This window comes from Callospermophilus lateralis, chromosome 2, assembly GCF_048772815.1.
Source record: "Callospermophilus lateralis isolate mCalLat2 chromosome 2, mCalLat2.hap1, whole genome shotgun sequence".
Lineage (NCBI taxonomy): Eukaryota > Metazoa > Chordata > Mammalia > Rodentia > Sciuridae > Callospermophilus > Callospermophilus lateralis.
In genome coordinates, this window is record NC_135306.1 from 196,583,894 (window position 1) to 196,609,157 (window position 25,264).

Genomic DNA, 25,264 nt, shown 5'->3' on the forward strand with positions numbered 1-25,264 from the left:
CATTATCCTATTCCACACATGAGCACTTTGGACTTAAGGGCCAGGGTAAGAAGATGCAAAACTGTCATCTAAAGAATAAAATATTTATTATATTGAGTTTTTATTATATTTAAACTAAACCTTTATTATTCTTTTAAGCGGACAAGGTCCCAATGAATTTTATCATAATAATTGCCAAAGAGGTAAACAGATATTTGGTGCTGAAAGATGTTTTTCATGTCTTTATTGAAATATTAATCAATATTGAAAACAACATATGCATTTATTCTTTACTGTGAAGAATATAAGTTATTCAAGCAGTAAGCATTGTAGATAGTATAACAGAGTACTTTATAGTAAACAGCCTTCCTTTGAAGAAAAAGTATCCAATATCCTCCATGATTTCTGTCAGGAAAACTCAGAGAAAAGCATTTGCAAGCAGCATAAGTGGCTCTGGGCATCACAGGCTTTGCCCTCCTGACATTGACCTTATTCTGAGATTCTGTCATGTGAATGCTTCCTGCCACTTCTCAGTCCCAGAAAGATCTAAACCACTATTCTTCAGCTTGAATAAAGGTATTGTCTCCTTGGTGTGTTTTCATGGCTCAGTTTGAAGTAGAAAGATAAATTTAAAGAAGTAGCCTTCATTAAATGTATCTTTTAATTAAGCTTAAATAATCAGTATAGATTTTAAACAAAAAATGGCCATTTCTCAAACAGGAGTTACAAACATGATAATACATAATGCTTAAAATTGTAAAGTAGATTGATGAACATAGAAGGAATTGGAAATTTTACTTAATACCACCCATTAATTTGCTTCTCTTGCATGAAGCAAGAGAGAGCAATGTTGTTTAACTATTGAAAGTCAACCGAGTAACAGTTACTGGAAGTTTACATTACCACATTGTGGATGCACAATGTTTCTCTACTTCCTAGTTGTGTTGCCTCCAGGAATTTATTAATCTCTCTGTGCCTCAATTATGATATTCATAAAATTTGGTTAGTAACCGTGACTGCTTCTATGGGAGGTAATTATATCATGAAAACTTTTCAAGATATGTCTGGCATGTAGTAAGCATTAAAACATCAGTGCTTACTGGTATTATGGTGAATGAGGAAGAAATATTCTAGAATAAAATCCAGCCTCAAAGCACAAACTCCTTAGGGCCAAGGATTGTATCTAGTCAGCCATCAGACAGACCAACATTTAGATCAGTATCTTCTCAATAGGAAAGGCCAATAATTATTGAAGAAATTGATGTTCTCTTTGGCCACATTTTCTTACTATACAGAAACAACATTCTACTGTACATTTATTTATATGCACCTTGTTCTGAGAACAATAGCAGCATTTTAATAAATTAATTTGCAAATTCATGAGACTAGAATGTAGATGGGTTTATTTTTATCAATTTAAATGTTTATTTCTGGATACAAAATTTAAAATATGTCTAGTTCTACCTGAAAAGGTGGGTGATTTCACAATGACAGGATTCATATGAACAATTTGAAGAGTTTATAAGGGAGTATTCTCATAGATACCTAATCCCTAGGGTCCAATTTTATCACACAGAAAATCATTTGATTAAAATCTATCACCATCTTGCTATTCTGAAAATTCTCAACTCATTAAAAACTTGATCTTTGTTCAATTCCTACAATCAACAGGGAATCAAATCTCCCAAGAATGATGAAGCAATAGGGCTCATTATTCATTTTATTTCATGCCATCTTAATATTCACTAACTTCAGAAATATAAAGTTCCTTATTTATAATCTGTAAAATAGAATACTGTATGGCATACAGAGAAAGGTGTGGAGTCTGGAAAGCACAGGAATTTCAATTTACTTGTCTTGAACCTGGGCTAGTTACTTGCTGATTTAGAACCTTGTATATTTATCTTTTTAATAGAAATAATAACTCATAACTAGAAATGCATTGTGTTTCCTATCATTAGCCATAGTAGCTTCAATTTCCTTCAATGGTTGTCTTTAATCTTGCTTTTATTCTCAATATTTTTCTTAAGTGCCCTTAAGTTTACCCATCTGAGCAGAATTTTGTTCTAACTCTCTGACCTAGGCCAGAATGAGTCCCAATAGTTACTCAACTAAGATTGCAGTGGGTAATAGAAGGCATAATAGTAATATTTTTGTTGCTAAAGATTTAGGATATTACTGGGTTCATCTTGTTAGAGCTTCAGAGCCAGGGAAACATCATCTTTTTTGCATCTGAACTCAATTGAGGGCTTTATGTAGAAACCAGATATTATAACTGCAAAGAGTGCTGCAGTTAATCTGAGTTTGTCAATGTAGCTTAGGCTTGCTTTTCTGCTCCTTTCTTTTGAATTGATAACACATAGACACAGGAGAGCAACAGAATAACTCTTGCTCCCTCTTCCCTTTCCAGGGCCATGATCAGCCTCAACATCCATATCAGACATGTAGGAGAACAGCATGCTTTGGATTCAGAGCCAGGAACCTTCAAATATGCTTCACTTGTTCACCATGTAAGTCAGTAATTCGATGACTTTATCACTAGAAGAGCCATTTAAATAAAAGTATGCAATGAGTCTGTGAAGCTGAAGTTCTGCTAAGAAACCCAATGTGCATTAAAGGTCCTGCAGAAGTTTCGCCTAAGTAGAACACCATGACTGTGAAGAGGTGGAATGAGGTGAGAAAAGAGCCAAAATGATCTTAGGCCCTTAAGAAAACTATTCACTTTTAACCTTTGCGTCTAGCTGAACATTCTTATAACTCTTAGGTAAATCTCACAGAGTATATTGTTAAAGCTTAAAAAACCTGTATCTTTCATTGACCCTAAATCCAAAATGACATAACATTTGAAACCTACATAAAAAAAAAAAAAATCCCTTGCTCTGTGTGGCTACCTACTTAATGCCTCCACCAACAAATCTGTGGAATGTATTGATTTAGGTATGACCTTCACTGTTATATAAAAATACATAATCATATACACATTTTTGGTGCATCTATATTCCTAAACTAAGGCCATTCATATTTGATTCAGAATAAGCTATTGTTTATTTCTTGAAAGCATAATTGGTAACAAGTCACTCCAAGATCTTGGTAAAAAATACTCTAGGCAGAATAACGGCATATGCCAAGACCCTGTGGTGAGGTGTGCTCAGAATATTCTCAGAACAACTAGAAGGAGAAGAAAACATGACAGGAGAAGAAAATTTGATGAGTTAGGAGACATGGTAGGAAGACATTGCATAGGTCCCTAGAAATTGTAGATGTTAGTCCAAGCATGATAGTAAAACTTGGACTATTCTACCAAGTCAATATCACGTTGTGATCCATTTTATCCCTTACCACTAGACACTGTTGGAGAATATGGAATTTTAGTTGTGAAAGGAGAGAAATCATTGCAGGAGCTTAGACAGGAGGTAATTTTGCCTTAGAAAGGACAGATAACAGACACGACAAGACTTCCTAACGGATCAGATTTAAAGTTTGAGTTAAAGAATATGAGACAAATTGAAGTATAAACATGGAATATGGAATTAAAATGGAATATGTGAGATAAAAGGAGATTTGAAAGATCAGACATGGATACTTAGGCAAAGAAACAATCCAAATTAGCAGTTGTTGATTCGGAACAAAGGAGCTGGCATGAACAGAACCCAAAGCATCAGGGAGGTGTTCATTGCTGTGGAATAGTAAGTAAGAAAGGAGGAAAAAAGAAGCTGAATACATCAGGATAGACTCTCAAGAAAGATTCACACCCCAATTTATAGAAGATTTGCTTTAGCTGGCAATGTTAAAAACCAATTTATGCATGAGTACCTATTGGCCCCATTCCCTCATCAGATTATGGCAGCAACCATGATGGAGGATCAGGAGTTCTGATTCTGTACCCGAATCAGCTGATACGCAAAAAGAAATCATTGATATGTTAGCAGAGTCCATGTGGGAACTGCAAAAAGGTACCATGCAAGAACTTAAAAAAAAAGTCTCCAATATAGCCTGGTTTAATCAGCATCACAAACCACTTGCAGGTATCTGTTGAGACTTTTCCAGTTTGTTTCAGTATTTATTGATTTGGGTTCTTTTCAGATTGTACATATATTTCTCTCAATCTCTCTCTCTCTCTCTCTCTCTCTCTCTCTCTCTCTCTCTCTCTCTCTCTCTCTCTCTCTTTTCCGGTTAGAGAATGTGAAGATGAGGATAGACCTGGACACAATGACATTGAGGTGATTGAGATCATCCTGCTGGACCTGGGCAGCCTGGTAGAGCTGCAGCCTGTTCTGTTCATGGTGTTTCTCCTGATTTACCTCATCACCCCACCTGGGAACTTGGGAAGCACTTTACTAATCAGATTCATTGTCCATGTGAACCCCCCAAGTACTTTTTCTGACCCATACAGCATGCAGAGATAATTTTTATTCCAATAATGTTTCCCCTCCGAAGCTTCCTGAGTTCTTGTCTAAGAAGAAAACCATTCCTTCATTGGTTGTCTGGCCCAGTGTTTTGATTTTGTGACTCTCTTCCTTACTATTACATGGTTGGTGCCTTGGCCTATGACAGATACATGATAATTTTCAATAATCTACATTATAGCAACAAAATGTCTGTGTCAGTTTGCAACTGCCTACTCACTTTCCCTTACCCCTGGGCTTCTATGGTGGACATGAGGCAGGTGATATTGACCTCTGTCTTGTCCTTTTGTGGACGAAACAGCATTAATCATTTCTATTCTCTTAATATTAGTATGTTTTGTCACTCACCTAAAGCAAACCACCATGTTCTTATCTTCAGAGGTTAATCTCACAGATTCCCTACTCATTATCCTCATGTCCTACATCTTCATCTTCATCACCATTATGAGGATCCATTCCAAAGGAGAACAGAAAAAAAAAAAAAAAAAAAAAAAAACTTCTCTGCCTATGGCTCTTACCTGACAGCTGTCACTATGTTCTATGGGTCCCTCTTCTGCACATATCAAAGACCAGCAAATGAGTGATATGTTGAGCAAGGGAATTGTGGCAGTTTTTTGTGAGCCCCATGATGAGTCCATTTATCTATAGTCTGAAGAACAAGTGTATAAAATGGCTTTGATAAGAATTGGTAAAATGGAAAGAAGAATACTTGGTAAAATGGAAAGAAGTTCAATATTAACAGTCCCCCTATTAAAAAACACATCTATCTTTAAAAACTCCAAAAGTTTCTATATGAATTCTGGATTTACACTTTCTATTCTTATATGTTTTAAAGTTTCATTCTTTTTGGATACACTAACATGCAAAATCTCCATGAGTAAATGAATATCCATGTGTCCCTGCACCTTCCAATCACACTGAGGGTTAGGTTTCATTTTGTGCATGTCCAATTATGGTGCATGTAAAATGCCCATGGACAACATTCATGCATCAGATACACCTTATTGAAACTTGGCTATTATTGATTTAACTTCTCCCCACGGCTGTCATGTTTTAGGAGCTGTAACGGTGATCTTTACACTCAAGAAAAAAAAAAAAACGCCTTTATTTCTAGAAACTTTTTGTAGAAAATTATGCTGCAGAATAATGCAATATTTTTATTTTACTGTTAAAAGCTGGCATTGACATTAATGTCCAACTCTACCACTCCAAATAAATAATCATGGATTTTTTTAAACTATTCAAAAGTACAGTGCTTTTAAGAAGAAAAATAATAGGAGCTTGACATAGGAAAAACCTGGATGGTCAATCAGTTAAATGACTCTTGTAAATCAGGTTTTTAGTTCCCTTTTTTTGGCTACATTAATATTAAAGCTTCAGTACTAATAAGTTTGTGTCTTAGGACCTAGATATATTTCAAAATTGTGTATTTTTTTTCTGACAATATTGATATATGGAATTGACTATCATTTTGAACTTTCTTAAACAGCATGTTATTTCACATTTTATACATTAATTTTAGCATTTTATGTAATTCATTTTCTATTTATACCCTTTGATATTTATCTCTATTCTGATGTTTTGTTACTTCAAACCATTTCTGGGAACTTTTTGTATCTCAATATTTCACCTCTTTCTGGAATTAGTAGCAAAAATCATGTCAAAGTACTAGATGCCACTTAACTTTAAATACTTTACTGGTCAAATTGAGCAACTTTTCAAAGTTGTATTTTACTCACTACTATATAAACTCAGAGAGATTATTCTTAATGAATGTTAAATTCTTAATGCAGCATTTGTTTCTTTTTTTAAATAGCTTTTGTCTTTTGAAAGTTAACATTTGGATTATAGAAAAAATGAAGACAGAAGGAAAAAAAAATCATCTAGTCACAAGCAGCTTAGTTGGACATGTCCCTCCAGGTCATACCTATACATACACAACATCCCATTTTGTGTGATTGTGATCTTAGTGTGTGTGTCATGCTTTTCACACATCATGAATATTCACCAACTCGGAATCCCAAAATTACAAGAGTATTTTTGATTACCAAGACTACACTACACTAACTCAATCTGTTATCCTTTCTTGGCCTTTCCTCTATTTATTTATTTTTTAAATTAAAGTGTTTGATAAATATATATGAAAGTGAAATTTGTTGTGATATATTTATACATGCAAATTTTTAACATTTGTGAAATTGTCATTTTAAATTCTTTTTATCATCTTCTTAGGAAAGTAACTTACAAATGTGCTTAGCTTCTTGAAGTTGTTTTTCCTTTCTTTCTTTTCCCCCATTTCTTTATCTCTTTTGGGCTTCACTTTTATATTTTCATTGTTATAGCAACAACTTTGCTTATGCTTTCTTCTACAGTGTTTAAACTGCTGTGAATACCCTAATAAACACTTTTATTCCTGTGCATTCTACATTTATCTCTAGAAGTTCAATTTCTGTTGCTAATATCATCTGTGTCTCTACTTAACAACTTTGGAAGAATAAAGTGTCATCAAAATTTAATGTCTTTGTTTGATAGTAGTAGTGTGTGTCAGTTCTTAGTCACTGATAAAAATAAACCAGCTAGAATTTCTTGCAAACTAGCAAAGTGCTCTCTATTGTTTGGCATCCCGAGCTACCTTGGTCCATTCTCATTGATTATTCTACCTAGCATGCTTTAAAATTTCCAAATTCTTCATATGCTTAAAATAATTAAATGTGTCCCATATTTTGTGATTTTGATTTCTGTACCCTGAATAATTCTGTTTTTTATAAGCATTATTGTGCTTTGTTGTGGGATACAGTCAATTGGAAACAATCCTTTTGGATATTGCTTTCATGATTTCTTAGATAAGTCTAGAATAGTGATTATTCTAGGGCCAATTATTCTGCTCTAATGGAGTAAGCTTTTTAGCTATTTTTTTTTTAGTACTATACTTAATTCCCCCTGACATATTGAGTGTTGGACACTGTTCTCTTCAATATTTAGATGAGTTTTCTTCAGTTTTGGATGGATGCCATTTGCATGTGCCATTCAGTCACCTGTTGATTAATTGAGGATATCTCTCTGAAGTTTGATGCATTTGGAGGTTTTAGTTTTTGTTTTGTTTTGTTGAAAATTCTAGATGATTTATTTTACCATGCTCTCAACTTTGTATCTTCCCCTCAGTGTTCTTCTAGGCATCCCTCAGACACTCTGAAGCCAAAAAAAGTGGAGATATCATAGGAACCACTTCCTTTGTTTTTCATCATTTAGAGAAACTGTCTTTTATTGCCTGGTGTCAGTTTTTGAAGATACATGTATCTTATATGTTTTACATTTGTTTTGTTTTGGTTTTGTTTTTCTAGTTTAAATGAAAGATTAAACCTAGTCTCCATTTCTCCATATTGATTGGTAGAAGAAAGAAGTATTCAATATATATTAAAGTGAGCTCTGAAAATATTCTTTTCCTCCTTTTAAAAATACTCTTCTTTGCTAACACTCTCACATCCATATCAATGTGAGCTAATGTTATTGAGTTTTGTTTTGTTTTGTTTTGTTTTGTTTTAAATGTCAAGATTCACTTCTATTTTCATTTCTGTTCCAACCCTGGCTAAGACCAACTCCAACAAAGCCCAATTAACAGGGATAATTTTTGCAGTCTGCTTCAGCTGTGATCCACAGTGTCTGCAGTGAGAAGCCAAGAGTCATGTCCCTTGTTATTCACCATATCTTTATGGAGAAATTGAATTTTCATATCCCAAACTTCTCTTCCTTTTTCTTTAGAGAGGAAGAATCTATAGTTTTCCTCCCACTATAGTTTTATCTATAGTTTTGCTCCCTAGGAAAGTTACATGTAATCTTTGCAGATTATTTTGCTTAAATCATCTGAGAGATTCAGAAAATTGGCTGGATTTTCTCACTAATTGTCTGGGACATTCTACATATTCCTCAGTACGAAATATAAATATAGAGACAAAGAAAAGAGAAAAATAACATAAATGATCTGTGCATTCCTGTGTAGACCAAAACATTTTAAAGATATTCATAACAATGGAAAATACTTTGAAACTGTCTTTCTCCCAGTAAAATGAACATGTCCAAAGCCATCATGGAATTTTAGAGGACATTAGTGCTAAAATGTAGGATTTTTATTGTAGATTATTACTCATATAAAATATACAGTAGACATGAGGCTAAAATGTATCCTTTTGCTCATACTTGTGTGTTAAATGTAACTATTCTCATATTCAAAAGACATCTTATGAAGTCACATAACTAATGATTGACTAGAATATTTGGAATTGGAGCTTCATGTTATGTGAATGACATATATATCTTTTCTTTTATATGGCGAACCCATAATGATCATGATACTATAATGACATATTGCCTGAGCAAAGGTAATAATTCTTTTGGATAATGTCCAGTAACAATGTATCAAAATTAAAATCTGCTATGACAAGAACAGAGGGGAATTTTCATTCAAAGGGACATGTATCTAAATTGCACAAGTTGACATGTTTAAAAATACATTTTATTTGTGCCTATTTCCTGACACTTAAATCAAGATATAGAACATTTTTAACAACAAGGAAAGTTTCCTCATGCTTAGTATCCCCAAAGTCCAGCACTGTCTCCAGCCTAAGGAAATTTCCGAATCCCTTAATCCCAACAAACAACATTTTTCTGCCATCAGGCCACTGATACTTCCCCAGAATCCTTTTTTATTTTTCTTGAATTTATACAAGTAGAATCACACAAAACTTATTGTTAATTTTGCATCTTTAATACAGCATATTGCTTTCAAAATCCATCCATGGGTTTCGTTTTTTTTTTTTTTAATGTGATTTTTCATTGCACAAATGTACCAAAATTCTATAACTATTCTCTTATTGATGAATATTTGAGTTTGGGCTTATTAGGGAAAATATAGTATGAATTCTAATACACAAGTATATTTGCAGATATGTTTACTAGTTTTTTTTTATGTTTCTGGATTTGAAAATAGAATCACTGGATCTTAGCTTATGTAAAATCCAACTTTAGAAAAAGCTGTCAGTTTTACAAACTTATCAGAGCATTTTGCATTACCAACAACTGTGATATATGAAGTCCTTGTTTTCTCAGAATCTTTGCCAATATTTGATATAAGGAAGTATATTCTGATTTTTTAAACTAGAAATGGGAGATAGTGCAAGGTGGTATCTCATTGTGATTTGAGTTTTTATTTATCTGATAATTAATAACTATAGTAGCATTCCAGATACTTGATCATCAATATATGGTCTTTTATGAAGTGATGAAATTTTGCCCATGTAACTTTGATTGCTCTTCTATTTTATTGATTTTTAAAATTTTTATATGCGTGGTAATTAAAACTAGTTTTTTTTCAGATTTTATTCTAGAAGTCTTATTATTTTGACTTTTGTTTATATTTCTTTGACATAGTTCCTGCAGGTATATAAAAGATAAGTACGCATCCACTAAGATTGGTAGAAAGTTCTCCACCGCCCCAAACATTCACATGTACAAAACAGATTTGATGCAGGGCACAAGATAGGCTAGAGAGACAACTAGTGTAGCCTCGGCTAAGCATCTAGGGTCACTGAATACTGCCAAGACACAGAGGGAGCAAAAGGACATAGAGCTAGCCTATGTTGGGGGAAAAAAATCCTTGTTCTAATTTTCCTGTATATTTATACATCAAGAAATTTTGAATTTCATTTTGGACATTATAATATGCTATGGAGATGTGGTTATTTTAAGTCATCCTCTTAAGAGTATTAATTTTATTTGTTCATTTTAAAATTTTTATTTGAGAAGGAAATTAACAAGATGTGCCTCGGATTGCAAACTCTATTTAAGTAGGTTAGTGACAAAGAAGTTGCCTAACATGTACTAAGACTTGGGCTCAGTTTTCAGTACCACAATAAGTAAATAAATAATAACTAACTGTGGATGTTAATGCAAATATCACTTAATATTTTCTTCTATTCTAGGCCCCTAGCATCTTTCTCCTATGTGCCAGATGGTTCAGGGGATGGAATTATGCAGAATTGTTGCAAATATATTTCTTTTTCCCTGTTTGTATCCTGTCTGGGATTCATTATTAATTTTCCTGTGGCTGTGATTGTCACACACTTTGCCTTTTGATTCTTTGTATCACAAAGACTGTGGGAGCCCTGTGAGATATTTATTTAATGGTTTGGGCTGATAAGATCCCTCAAAATAAAAGTTGAAGAAATGGAAAAGTCATTTATTATCTCAATGTCAAATCTTACTTTAAAAAATGCAGAGTTTTGTTTGGGAGGACAGTTTGTTTATTAGCATGTCAGTTTATACATATTTTAGGATTAATGCTGAGCTCTGTTAACATAGGGCTTGGTGACTGCTTTCCTCTGGGGTGAATTCATCTGTCTGCAGCAGTTTCTTGTGAATGCTCTAAATTATTATTAAGTTGCATCACTACCAGTTGCCAGAATGTTTTTAATACTATTGTTTAATTGAATCCCAAACCTGGGTGAACTGGTAATTTTCATCACAAAAATTCTGGAAATTTGTTTTTCTCTGGTAATTCTTTCAAAATCTGCTTTATGAAATTGCACTGTAATATGTGTATTTTAGTGGACATCCAAAGTCTCAAACAGGCTCCTAATCCCTCTCTGATTCCACTCCAGTTCTCATCTCACACACACCAGGTACCTCAGCCTGGCTTGTTCTGTGTGTCCTTTTCTAGACACAATTGTTGCTTTGCCTTTATGTCCTGTCACTAATCACTATAAGGGACTGGTAAAGTACCTTTTCTCTCATAGATCACAGTCCTCTGCACCAAGTGTCAGATAACTGAGAACATAGGTTACATCTGTTTTCTAGTTTCCTATTGTTTTCAGAAGTGGTTGATAAAACCCAAAAACCTAGTCAATGGCATTGGCAAAGCTCTTAGGAAATACATATCACAAATTTCAAATGATCAGTATAATTTTGAGTACCCTTCTTATTTTTCCTGTGTGATAATCCATTTTTCCAATGAATTACGCTGCACATTTTAAAACATATTTCTTATTTTTAGAAGAAATGTCTGGATATTTTGATACATGTGTTTATTCAAGCCAACAAAAGGGAAACAACATACAATGATCTTTTTTATACAAAATATGAAACAACTGGAACTTTACATTAAAACAATGATAATTACTTTTTCTTTTTAAAAATATTATAATCCATGAAAATAAACAGCCAGAAATTAACTAGGAATAAACACTTCAGAAAAAGAGCCAACCTAAGGGCTTCTCTGAGTGGATGCAAAAGATTATCTTAACTGGCACATCCACTGATATGGAGCCAGTGGACTGACTGAGACAAATACAGGTACCAATGTGCCGCAGTCCGGCTGCAGCAAAATAGCCGGGGGGTGACGAACAACTTGTGTACATTGCTACAGCAAGAGTAGGAGCCATTTATTGTAGGATAACAGAGGTATTTATACATTTCACACAGCTTATCTTAATTAGCATAAACTAGATACAGCAGTCAACCAATCAGGAATCTCCACACTTAATGGATCACAACAAAATTTACTAACATTTTGGGGCCCACAACTGTAGAATAACCAAGGTCAGTGAGAGCCAGGTGTCTGAGAAAAAAGTACATGGGTGTTTGCAGGCTGTGGTCCACTTGGTGAGGATGATCATGCGCAAGTTGCCCAGCACTGTGACCACAATGATGATGAGGAACAACCCCAAAAAGGGAGCCCACAGTTCAGGGCGTGAGGTGATGCCCATCAGAATGAACTCATGCACTAGGGTGAGACTGTGTTTTTCCATCGATGATTATCATAAAACCTATTTGGATACAGACATCAGCACAGTCAGAAACTCTTCAGAATTGTCTCCTAGGATATTTTGGGGTATATAAGCATGTGTAAATGAGATACATCCAAACTCTTCAATTCATGATATTTGAAAATAAGCATATTTTTACAAATAAAAAATATGTCTAAATAGTACTATAGATACACCCAGACAGATTGGTTGTTCTGTTTGACCTGATTTTATTTCCAAGGTCTAGAGATATATTCCAGGCATTATCCTCATCACACCTCTGTGATGGACTACAATTGGCACCCAATATTTAGAGGGCAGTTAAACTAGTAAACATTTGACTATATCCAATATTCAGCCCAAAATATTATTAGAACTAATGTTGAAAAACCCTAAAAAGATATACAGGTAGATGGATAAATAATAGAAGTAAATGGGGACATATTTATATATTTTAAAAGTTGACACAAAATTAAGTTTTGTGTATATTATATTGATTATTATTATTTTTCCAGTGTAATGATCCCTTTTACTCAGTGTTTAATACATCAAATACACATATTTAAATGATATTGTCAAACATTAATCTGGGGGGATTTAGTTATTGACTATAAACTTAATTAAATTTATTTAAATAATTCAAAGTACAATTGGTAATTCTTTTGGATTATTAATGATTTTTTAAATTAGTGCATTATGGATATACACAAAGGTATACTATTTATTGTTTTGCATTTGTCAGTTATATAATTGCTACATCAGTATCATTTATGCATTATCTATGATAAGATGGGTTATTTCATTTGATTATATAAAATATTATCAACAAAGTATTGCAAAAAAAATGTAAAGAAACCTCTCCTAAAAGGCAGTCCTTTGGAAGCCTTTAGGTCTGTGAATTTACAGCTTCAATATGCTTGAAAAATATCAGATAGGTGTCTGAACAAGAAAACAGATCACAGTGTGGATTTCTTGACTTTACATGGAAAAACATCATAATACATGTAAGTATTTAGAGTACATGCCAAGTGATATTTGGATAAGTAAAATCACTTACTTAAAACTTATTATTTATACAAACATATATATGTACACATATATATGCATACACACATAAATATATACATACAAATATATGTATAATACATGTGTGTATACATATGTATGTGCTTATATGTATATATGTGTGTATATATGTATACATACACACACATACATACACATGATTTTTGAGAGTTAGGAATGGAAATTAAATGACTCAAGGTATAAATAATCCAAAAGAGGAAAAAGAAGGTAGAGAAAGAAATAGAAACTATACGTTTTACAATGAAAATTACAGTACTAGAAATCTCAGAGTTAACTATAAGCAAAAATAATGCACAATTTTATCACACTAAATACAAAGGTCATTATATATAATGATACTAAATCAATTAAAATATTGCCTATAAGATTAAGACCTCTTGCTATCCTGCCCATACTTAATGCATATACATTTCCTGTATTAGAAATTGGGAGTGGGGTGGGGCTGGGGACATGGCCCAGTGGTAGAGTGCTTGCCTAACACATGTGTGGGTTGATCCAATCACCACCACCCCTAAAAAAGAAACAAATCTGAGAATATGTATCATATTATATTATTAGAGAGATATCTGTAGTATACACAACAAAACAACATATAAATCTAAGCTTTGCTTGTTTTTCTTTGATTGGTTTGGTTTGGTTTTGAAACTTGGTAGGATAAAAAAATAATAAATTGCATATGGTAAAAACCATAGTTTCCCTATAATGTAATGAAAGATTAAAGTGTTTTTTCTTACTGTTTCTGGAATTCTATGAAATAAAACAAACTGCTGTTTCATATATTATTATCTCCTTTTATTACTGATCATTGCTGCTTTTAAAATTACATTCTAAAATATTCCATTTAATTTTTTGTCAAATTACTCTACATATTTCAGAACATCAGAATTTTTCCATCAGCATAAAATTGGATACATAAAAGACTCCTTCCAGAGGTGTGTTTCATAGTTGAACAAGGGATAGAAGCTCCTTGTATACTATTCAAGGTGTAAAGACAGAATCAGACCTACAGATATAATTAAATAATGATTAAACACTAAACTATTCTGAAAGTCTCAAAAAGAAAATCCGAGATACTGAATCCATTCAGGATTTTAAACCAGAAATTAAAAGAATAAAGTAAAATAAAATACATTAGCTATGCTTCATTTGGTCTCAGTTTTGGCTTCTGTTATGAGATAAAATTATTCAAACAAAACTTAAAAATTCTTAAGTAGAACCATGATGATTTTTCAAGGATGCTTATGAGCATTTAGCTCATGAACCCTCATGATAGCATAAAAATATTAATGTAGGAGAAAAGAAAAGGACTTATATCTGCTAAGGCATTATTGAAGGATGGAAAGCACAGAGTATACAATGAGAATAATAATATTTGCCATGGTTTGCCATCAAATTAAAGTTAAATTTGCAAATGTTATTGAAAACTTGTGAATAGCTCAAAAACATATCATCACATAAAATATTTTGGGTTTTTTACCGGTATTGATATCTCTATCTTGACTCTGTCATATGCTTCTTATGTGACTTAGTGAGAAAAATTTATAGAGATTTTTTTTTAATCTTTTAAGATTTGAGATGCCCTAAAGAATTGACAAGCAATTTGCTGATTATCCCTAAATTTTTTGAGGGCTTAATAGAATTCCTAGAACTGGTTCACTAATTGTCATGGACAATTTTATTCACAGGTGTATCAGTGAGGGTGTTTTGAAGAAACAGTGCATAGGGAGAGAGAAGTTTTAATGAGGAAATGGCTCACACAATTATGGAGGTTGAGAAATCCGACGAGTTCTGCAAGTTAGAAGCACAGAAAAGTCTGTGTCTTATTCTAGTCGAAGCTTAGAAATGAGGTAGCCAATGCTTGCAGTTCCAGTCTGAGACTAAAGTCACAGGAATATGCAGGTTGGGAGGAAGGGACAGCTGATGGTAGAAGATGGATCTCCCAGCTCAAGCAGAGAGCTAGTTGTCTGTTCCTCTGCCTGTTGGCTCTACTCAGGGTCTCAGCGGGTTGAATGGATGCACATTCCAATTAGAGAGGACTATCTACTTTAACAGACTAACCCTTCAAATGTTAATATCTTCTGGAAACACCCCCTTACAGACACACCCAGAAATAATTTTATCAGCCTCTGGCATTCATTAGCCAAGTCAAATCAATTAATAAAATTAACCATCACATAAGCTTGGTTCCCATATGCATATATTTAAAACAGACTTTATATCCAAATAAAGGAACTGCCAATATCCTAATTCTGCCTAAGATGATTTATATGTCTACAAATTAAAAAAAAAAAACAAAAAAAAACAAAAAAAAAAAAACAATTCCTTTCTCAGAAGATGAGGGAACATCCTTCCAGGATGTTTGGCTTTTCATCTATATTTCATACCTAATATACTATGATGTAAAGCTAACATTACTTAAATACTGATATAAAGGCAATTTTGTTGAATGATAATGGGAAATGAAATGAATAAAAACAAAGATATTTACCAGAAAATAGGTATATGTATATGTGAATACACACACATATTCACAACAAGATTCGGAGAAAACACTCATGAAAAGTATAGCCCTCATTTCTATAAGTGATTATGTACAGTATATGGTATTTATAACTACTTTCTGTTACCCATTCTGTATTCCCTTTGTCTTCCTCAAGTACCTCAACTGATGGTGAGTCTCTCCCTGAAGGAGTTACACAAGCGATCACTTACAAAGGGTCTGGAACATTAATTAGACAATTTTATTCACAGGTGTATCAGTGAGGGTGTTTTGAAGAAATGGAACCCATGTGCATGTGAAGATATTAAGGTGTTGAAACATTCTTCTGAGGTTAATATGTGCCCATATTACCAAAGGCATTGTAATATGAAGAGAAGCCTTTGGGTATGCTTTCCATTTCAAAATTGTTTTACCTTCATTATGGATTGGGAGTCTATTTTCTCCTTTGAAGCCAGCAATAATCACCACAGCATCATTGAAACTTCCTCATTTGCCTGTGCATTCAAAGGTATGAGCAGCCCAAAGTGATCAAATGACAGTCTTAGTATCCAATTCATGTAATAATTGCCATGTCTCCTACTGGAAGCATTCCTTCTTCTGGATGTAAGACCACTCAATCACTAAAGCATAGGAATATGAACCAAACCTCTTTCTACTATATCAGAAGGGATAATAATGAGTGTTTCCAGTTCTTGACCTCTGATTTCTGGCTCTTCAAAAAAAAATCATACATTGAGTTTGATTCAGGAATATTTATTCTCCTGGAGAATATTGCCTAAACCTTTTAAGGTGTTTCCACCTACCTAGTACTATGACTGAATTTTTATGATATTGAGATTTAAAATACTACTGTGTTCCTGAACCCTCTTTCCTAGGGGAAAAAGGCTGACATCCATAAAGAAGGTCATGCCAAAGACTTGATTATCAAAATCTTCTTCTGCTTAGTTCCTCTTTTGTTTTGTATTCACAGGGGACACCAATATCTTTCTATAGAATGTATGCTTCCTAAGCACATGAATCTTTGTATAAAATATACATCAGGGTTTTTTTTGGTGTGTATGTGTATTATGATCACTACAGATAAACTAGTGAATGGAACAAAGAAATTCTTTGACTTTAAAATAAAATTTACCCCAAAGGAAGGAGAATTAAGGCTATCTTGAGAATTTCTAAGAATGGCATCTAAGTTGGAGTTGAAACAAAATACAAACTAATATCTGAATCATTGATTAGAGACAATTTTGGGTTGAAAATTATTAATATTTTCTTCATTCTGTGCCAATTCCATATTTATTCTTGGCCATCCCATAGAGGCAAAATACAAGTTTGATGCAATGCAAGTTAGAGTGAATATTGCCTATTACAAAATTTATTGTTACCATATCCTAAAATATTAATTTTTAAACAGAATATGTGCACACATTTTCCAGGTTCTCTGTAGGGCATTTTTCACTTCTTTATTCCTGAAACTATAGATCATGGGATTTAGCATGGGTATCACCAGAGTGTAAAATACAGAGGCCACTTTATCAGTGTCAAAGGAATGGCTGGACTTAGGCTGCACATACATAAAGAACAGAGTCCCATAGAATACCATTACAGCTGTCAGGTGAGACCCACAGGTGGAGAAGGCCTTGTACTTGCCTTCTGCAGAGTTCATCCTGAGGATCGTGACAAGGATTAGAATGTAGGAGACAAGGACTATCAGCAGAGATGAAATCAAATTGAAAGCTGTAAATATTAGAATGATCAGCCTAATTTCATGTGTGTCTGAGCACAGCAAAGATATCAAAGGCAGACTATCACAGTAAAAATGCCTGATGGCATTTTGTCCACAAAATGGAGAAGTGAAAATTTTTATGATGGTCAGCAAAGATAAAAAGACACTGTAGAGATAAGTGATTGCCACCAGCACATGACACAATGCTTGTGACATGATGACTGTGTAGAGCAAGGGGTTACAGATGGCCACATAGCGGTCATAGGCCATTGTTGACAGAATGAAAACTTCATTAATAATGAACACACTGAAGAAGGTGAGTTGGGTAGCACACCAAGAGTAGGAGATTGTAGGTCGCTCGGCCACAAAATCTACTAACATTTTGGGTCCAACAGCTGTTGAATAACCAAGATCTGTGAAAGACAAGTGTCTGAGGAAAAAGTACATGGGTATGTGCAAGTGTGAATCTATATTGGTGAGGATAATCAAGCCCAAGTTACCAACCACTGAGATCATGTACACAATGAGGAAAAGCACAAATAATGGAGCCTGCAGTTCAGGGATGTCTGTGATTCCCATTAAGATGAATTCTTTCAACATTGTTAGATTGTATTTGTCCATCTAGCCACTCAGAAAACCTATACTGAGAGAAAATACAAAATAATGATTAATTCCTGTTATATATGATGATGTTACATGTACTTTATGTATTTACATATGATATTTGTGTTATATACACATGTATACTTTATGCATAGGTACTGTGCATAGATGTATACAAACACACACACACACTCACACACACACTCACACACACACGCACATGCACACATACACATGCACAAATATAAACACACAAAATATAAGATCATACCAATTGACTACTTAAGGCTTTTTATAAAGTCTTCAACATTGAGAAAATAAAGAAAATAAAAAGGTTAATTGATAATATCACCATACAGACAAAGCAAGTATTCACCATTTTCTAAAATGCCAAAATGTTGTTCATTGTTAGTATGATAGTATTTAAGGTCAAAAAGTAACTGACAAAGCAAAATTGAATTAACTGAATAATTTTACTAACAAGGGGATAATAATTTTATTATAAGTTTTTTGTTTAGAAACTGATATTCATACTGTGCCCATCTCCTATCTCAATTATTGTTTATTGTTTGTTTTTTAAATTGATACATATTTGAACATATTCATAGGGCACAATATGATATTTCGATACATGTACAAAATGTGTAGTGATCAATTCACAGTAATTAGTATTTTCATCTCTTCAAACATTTATCCTTTCTCATGTGTAGAAGCTTTCAGATTCTTCTAGTTATTTTGAAATGCACAATAAGTTGTTGTTTACTATAGTTACCCTACTGTGTTACAGAATACCAGAGCCAGTTCCTCCTATCTGACTGTATTTTAGTACTCATGATGTAATCTTTCTCTGTGCCCCTCTCCTCTATCCTTCCTAGCTTCTAGTGACCATTGTTCTCTACTTGTATGAGATCCACAAATGAAAATTCTGTGCCTAGTGGAACTTAGTTTCGTGTGTGTGTGTGCGCGTGCGTGCATACATGCATGAGTATATGTGTGTGTGTGTGTGTGCGTGTGTGAGAGAGAGAGAGACAGAGACAGACAGAGAGAGAGAGAGAAAGAGAGAGAGATTCATTTAAAACAATCAATCACCATATCTTTAAGGAGATCTATCCCTAGCATGTTATCTGAGGATTAATTGAGCATCACTAATTATGAACAACCTGTTGGGATAAGGTGTGACTTTCACTGCTTCTTTAAAGTATAATGTTTAAATCTATTTTATTAAAAGTACAAATACCCTTTCAAATTGATACTGCTGCTTACATTACTTTCATGCTATCAAACTTGATAGCACATTTTATAATCAGTTAATCATATCATGTCTGTGTACATTGGATTTTAGCATTTAAAAATCATTGAGTAATATGTATTATGATTATTGTTAATGGTAAAATATGTCTGACTAACTTAAAGGATTTTTTGCCTCAATATCTCATCTAATAAAGTGTGACTTAATGTCATTGTAAAATTACAAAAGGCTGGGAATTCTTTGATCGATTTCACTGAAAAACTTTATTTTTTTTCATAGTCAATTTACTTAATTTTTATTGGTTATTTTTAGTAATGCACGGCATTAGAATCCATTGACATAATTATACAAGCCTGTAATATAACTTCTTTTAATGCAGGGACAAGTATATTAAAGTAAACTGACAGCTATCAATATGTCATATCAATTAAGGTTTATGAAACAATGTCTTTCCATTGTCCTTTCCTGTTCATTATAGTCATATTCTTGGCCTCTAAAGGCACTCTGAATTAATTTTCAAATGGCAATGCCTTTAGACACATAGACACATTACTTTTAGTAATAAAAATTTGCACTATGAAAAGCATAGTTGCTAACAACCATCCCCAACTGAAAAATTGAGAGTTTAAAAAGAAGGTTCTTTTTTAAATTCATGCTAATAAATAATAGTTTCCATTTTGTAAAAATAAAATAAAACAAAATAAAAATAGGTGTTTCTCTAACCATGTTAACAGTTTGCACAAAATTATTGTATACTATTTTATTTACATTTAATTTTTTTTATTTAATTTCTGAAGATGGCCAGTTCTGACATTTTAATGTTCTTTTTTTCTTACCAAAATCTTCATTATAAAATTAGATAGTTTAAAGAGTTAAAGAAGTTCACTCATTCATGAGCCATGCTGGGCATCGGCATGCTACCAAATATGGGTTTCAACCCCAAAAAATAATAGACAGTAAGTGCATTGTAAAATGAGAGATGAAAATGTGCATTTATATGCATTCACGTGTTCCTCAAAAAGAAGTGGGAGAGTGTTTTTATAAGAAGTCACTAAATAAAGAAGTGGAAAAGACACCTTGGGTATTAAGCAAAACATATTTTCCTGCTTTGTAACATTGAAAGGACTGATCCATTAGACAGGCTATTCTTCATTCCCAGATCAATATAATGTTATTTCAAAAAAATCAGATGTTACCATGTGTTGGAGGTTCTGTGTAGAAACATAGGTGTTTTAGTATTTTGCTTTGGTTTCATCTCCAACTAAAAGTGGCATCTTGCAATGACATTGATCCTTTCAATGATGCCGGTAACTCTGTGATGTACATGGCATATTTGAAACAGAAAATGCAAGTATAAAAAATATTGATATGGATCTTTTAATTAAGAGGCAACTGGAAAACTTTATGGAAATAAATGTGATTAATTATAAATAACAATATCATATTTGACATCTTGGTTCAATATTTGAGTGAAAGATAATAAAAATCATAGAAACTTGAGATTGGAATTTCTTAAATACTATCTGCCTTTTCAGAAGATGATTTTTGGTTTCTGTTTTTAATATTTACAATAATATCAAACAATTACTTGGCTATAAGTACCTAACATTTACCAATGAGTATAATGCAGATGGTTGAAATATTGTACTAGCCCAGAAACTGTGGTTATCAAAGGAGACTGCTGAGTTGTGGCTACATCCATAAAAAGTCACTGGGACTCAGGAGGTGGGTCACAGAAACAGGCCATCTACTTACCTTCAAAGAGGAATGTTTCCTGGCTCCTCATGTGTTCCTAACATAGCTCATTAATTTATGGAGTGTCTCTGCTCCTTTGAGAGTTCCCCTAAAGAGAGGTTGTATAATTTGTTAATGATTCCTGAGCATTGGAAAGCTTCAAACAAAACCAATGGGATATCTCCTAATTACAGACTACACCTTGGGATTTCCATGTCCTTGAAGTCAATTCAGATCCCTTTCTACAACTCCTCCAGGTTAAGTCTCTACTGCAATCTGGAACTCTGAAGTGAAAACGTTGTACCTGTAGGACTTGTTGATGGAAATTTTTAAACATTGTACTTTTGTAATTTAATGGCTGAGTACACAATATAGAAATGTTTCAACACAGATAATTGCTTTATTTTAAAAAATCATAGGGGAAAATAACACATATGCTTAGCTGTTTTTATTTATTGTGTGGTGTTCTAAATTTATTGCCAAATAGAATAAACATGTAAACTAATGCAAATTTCATATATAAATTTTTGCAAGCTTAACATATTTATGTAAAAAGAATCCAGATAAGACAGCAGCAACAAAAATAATAATAATGAAACATTTTCAAATCCAGAAGAATACTTTATTTTCCTTTCCATCAAGAACTACTATACCCCACCCTCATACATGAAAATGCACAACTGCTCTTCTGATATTTTTGTTTCTTTCTTTTAGTACCAGTGATTGGACCCAAGGATGCCTAACCACAACCCACATTCCCACTGCTTTTTATGTTATATTTTGAGACAGGATCTTGCTTAGGGCCTTTCTAAATTGCAGAGGCTGGCTTTGAATTCTTGGTCCTCCTGCCTCAGTCTCTCCAAGCCAATGGAATTACAAAAAATGCACAAAGAATATGGATACAGACTGAATATGAAAAGGGAAATTTTAATTAGTGTCAATTATTTTAAAATAAGTCATTTGTAAAGATGATACAAACTTAAGAGAAGAAACAAAAATGTACTTTGCATCCATCAAATTGGTAAACTTTTAAAATGTCCAACCATGTCAATGTTGACAAGAATATGGAATAAAGAGAAAACTCAATTCCTGTTGGCAGGTGTGAATTGGTAAAGCCAATGGCTGTATGTAGTTAAAGATGCTCATGTCTTAGTACCCCAAAATTACCAACCTCTAAGAGTGACTCTTTCAATGGAACATATTTAGAAATACAGAAGCAAATTTGTCACTTTGTCTTCATTTTTCAGGAAAGTAAAAAAGTGATATTGGCCATCAAGAATGAAAGGGACACATAATGTGACATATTCACATTGTGGCATAGAGTTTAGCAGTGGAAACTGCTGCCACATGAATCAGCATGGATGAATCTGTGAATATTTGGGGAAAATAAAATAAATTGCGGAAAGATACATAGAATGATTTCAACACTATGAAGTTTTAAATCTAGCAAAACAGCACTATTTAATCCTTCAGACACATAAACACCTGGAAAACGAAGGGACTCTATGCAGGGATAATAAATATGAAATTTATACTAGCATTTATCATACAAAATGGGGAAACAAACAAAATAAGGCAGCAAAGAGTCAATTTTGTAATATCTGAATTACCTGAAAATATTACTTTGCATGGAGATGTAATAATGACTAGTTGGGCTCACAAAAGAGTGTCTACATCATTTTCTATTTTGGGCTATAGGTTCAAAATATTTCATTAAAGAATTTAACAAGTAAATCCTAAAAAATTATTAATAATATAGGTAAATATCAAATTTGTCATACCTCTAAATATTTTAACTTTATTCTTTCATTATATTGGAGACCGAACTCAAGGCCTCACACATGCTAGGCCACATCATTAAGCCACATCCTCAACACCATTTTAAATTTTTAACAACCAACAATGAAACAATATAGTAAAATATGAATGAACTGGCAATATGTAAAATTAATAACATTTTAACTTTTCAAAGGATGTGACATTAAAAACAGATAATAAGACACGTATGTATTTATGTGTACATATACATATAAAGTACATATATACCTACACACAGCAAGAAAGGGTCTATATCTTAATTAAAGAAGTCTAAATTTGGGCTGAGGACATAGCTCAGTTGGTAGAGTGCTTGCCTCACATGCACAAGACCCTGGGCTCAATCCCTCTCACCACACCAAAAAAAGTCTCAATTTAAAAAAAACAAAATATGAATTTCAGAATTTAAAAATAGGCAATATAAAGATGTGGATTTGTAACAGATCAATTAGAATCAGCAATAAACAAATTATCTGTAACAAATTTTAAACAAACACTCAAATATCCATGTGTATATATGGCTAATACTCAAAAGCAATCTATTTATTTCAAAAGAACTGGAAATGATGATTAATGAGTGAGGGAGGGTTGATGTGGTGGGCAATAAACACTCATCAAAAATATCCAAAGCTCTTCTAAGAGAAATTTGACATTTCCACTAACAACCAATGGGAGAGGAATACATTGTATTACTGTAAACAGTTGGAAGATAGATCTTAATGGAAAAATCTAAAATATACACAAAAATAAACCCATTTATTACAACAGGAATGTGGGGAGTTTCTGGAAAATTGTATGCAGGTCATTAAACACCACAGATACCTAAGTAATTGTCGTGATCATATGAATTTGTACTTTACAACTTTATCAGTGTGAGTACCATGGATGGAATTATTTGTGGGTTTTGTTTTGTTTTGTGATAGGATCATCTTTTCTGAATTGGTTTTTATAGAGCAATAACAATGTCTCTAGGTTTAGCATTGAATTTGCTTTTTTTGAAAAAAAATAGAAATTCATTGAGAAGGCACAAAAAATTCCAGATAATAACATATAATTATAAGTCCAATATATGAATTATGAAAGATAAAAAAAAATCAAAGACATAATATAACATGCTAATTTAAAATGCTATTAATTGTGGAGATAATAAGGATATCTTTCCATACTTGTGACCATGTCTAGCTTACTAAGAAAACAATTCCTTTTTGACAACTTTCCTTATTGCCATTTTAACATCTTTGTTCCTCAGGCTGTAGCTCAAAGGGTTTAACATGGGACTCACAAAAATGTAAAATACAGCCACAATTTTCCCCTGTTCCACAGATGACTCAGAAGGGGGTCGCAGGTACATACAGAACAATGTTCCATAAAACACTGTGACTGCCGTGAGGTGGGACCCACAGGTAGAGAAGGCCTTCTTCCTGCCCTCAGCAGAGCGCATTCAAAGAATGGCAACAAAGATGAAAACGTAGGAGATGAGGATGATGGCGAGGGAGCAGGTGAGGTTGGACCCAGCCACCACAAACATGGCAGTCTCTTTGACACAGGTATCTGAGCAGGCCAGCACCAGGAGAGGGGGGTCGGCACAATAAAACTGATTGACCTCATTGGGTCCAGAGAAGGACAGAAGAAGCATCAGGATGGTCTGGGCCAGACCATTTGCAAAGCCATAAACATAAGTAGCCGCCACAAGAGAGAGACACACACGCCTGGACATCTTGCTACCATATAACAAGGGCTTGCAGATGGCCATGTAGCGGTCATAGGCCATCACTATGAGCATATAAAAATCTGTGATCACCAGGGCAATGAAAAAGTGGAATTGTATAAAGCAACCAATGAAGGAAATGGTTTTTCTCTTGGACAAGAAGTTAACCAGCATCTGTGGTGTAACAGTGGTGGTATAACAGAGATCTACAAAGGACAGGTGGCTGAGGAAGAAGTACATTGGGGTGTGAAGCTTTGAGTCAGCTCTGATTAAGAAAATCATGGTCCCATTGCCGGTTACTGTGATGAGGTAGATGACCAAGAACACCACAAAAAGGACAGGCTGTAGCTCTGCTCGATCTGTCAGTCCCAGGAGAATAAACTCAGTCACGACCGTGTGGTTGTTCTTCAACATTATGTTTTCTTGGCTCTAAATAAGGCCTAAAGAAAAGGAATTAAAATTGTTTCTATCTTTTGTCATATTTTGACTTCCTTCATATCTGATATTTCTCTCTTCTCTCTATCTTTGTCATGTGCCATAAGAAGAAAACCCAATAACCATGTGACTGATGTGTTAAATTAAAGTGTTATGGAGCTCCACAGTCAGATTTTTAAATAGGTCTGTCCCAGAGCTTTCTGCAGGTCTTTTCATATTTGAGGATATTTTAT

General features: G+C 33.6%; 1 protein-coding gene and 2 pseudogenes across 1 annotated transcript; 1 reads left to right on the forward strand and 2 right to left on the reverse strand.

The window, feature by feature from the left end:
• The first annotated feature begins 2,393 nt into the window (after positions 1 to 2,393).
• LOC143390493 (olfactory receptor 5M5-like) lies at positions 2,394 to 5,064 on the forward strand (annotated as a pseudogene).
• Positions 5,065 to 17,160: 12,096 nt separating this feature from the next.
• On the reverse strand, positions 17,161 to 18,108 carry LOC143641372 (olfactory receptor 8K3-like). The gene has a single exon (XM_077108606.1). The coding sequence runs from the start codon at positions 18,106 to 18,108 to the stop codon at positions 17,161 to 17,163; it is 948 nt and encodes a 315-aa protein (XP_076964721.1).
• Positions 18,109 to 24,074: 5,966 nt separating this feature from the next.
• LOC143641396 (olfactory receptor 5M5-like) lies at positions 24,075 to 25,010 on the reverse strand (annotated as a pseudogene).
• Positions 25,011 to 25,264: the final 254 nt, after the last annotated feature.

Excerpts from the sequence above, each read along its gene's own strand:
- LOC143641372 (XM_077108606.1), bottom strand. The coding sequence starts at position 18,108 with ATGGACAAATACAATCTAACAATGTTGAAAGAATTCATCTTAATGGGA.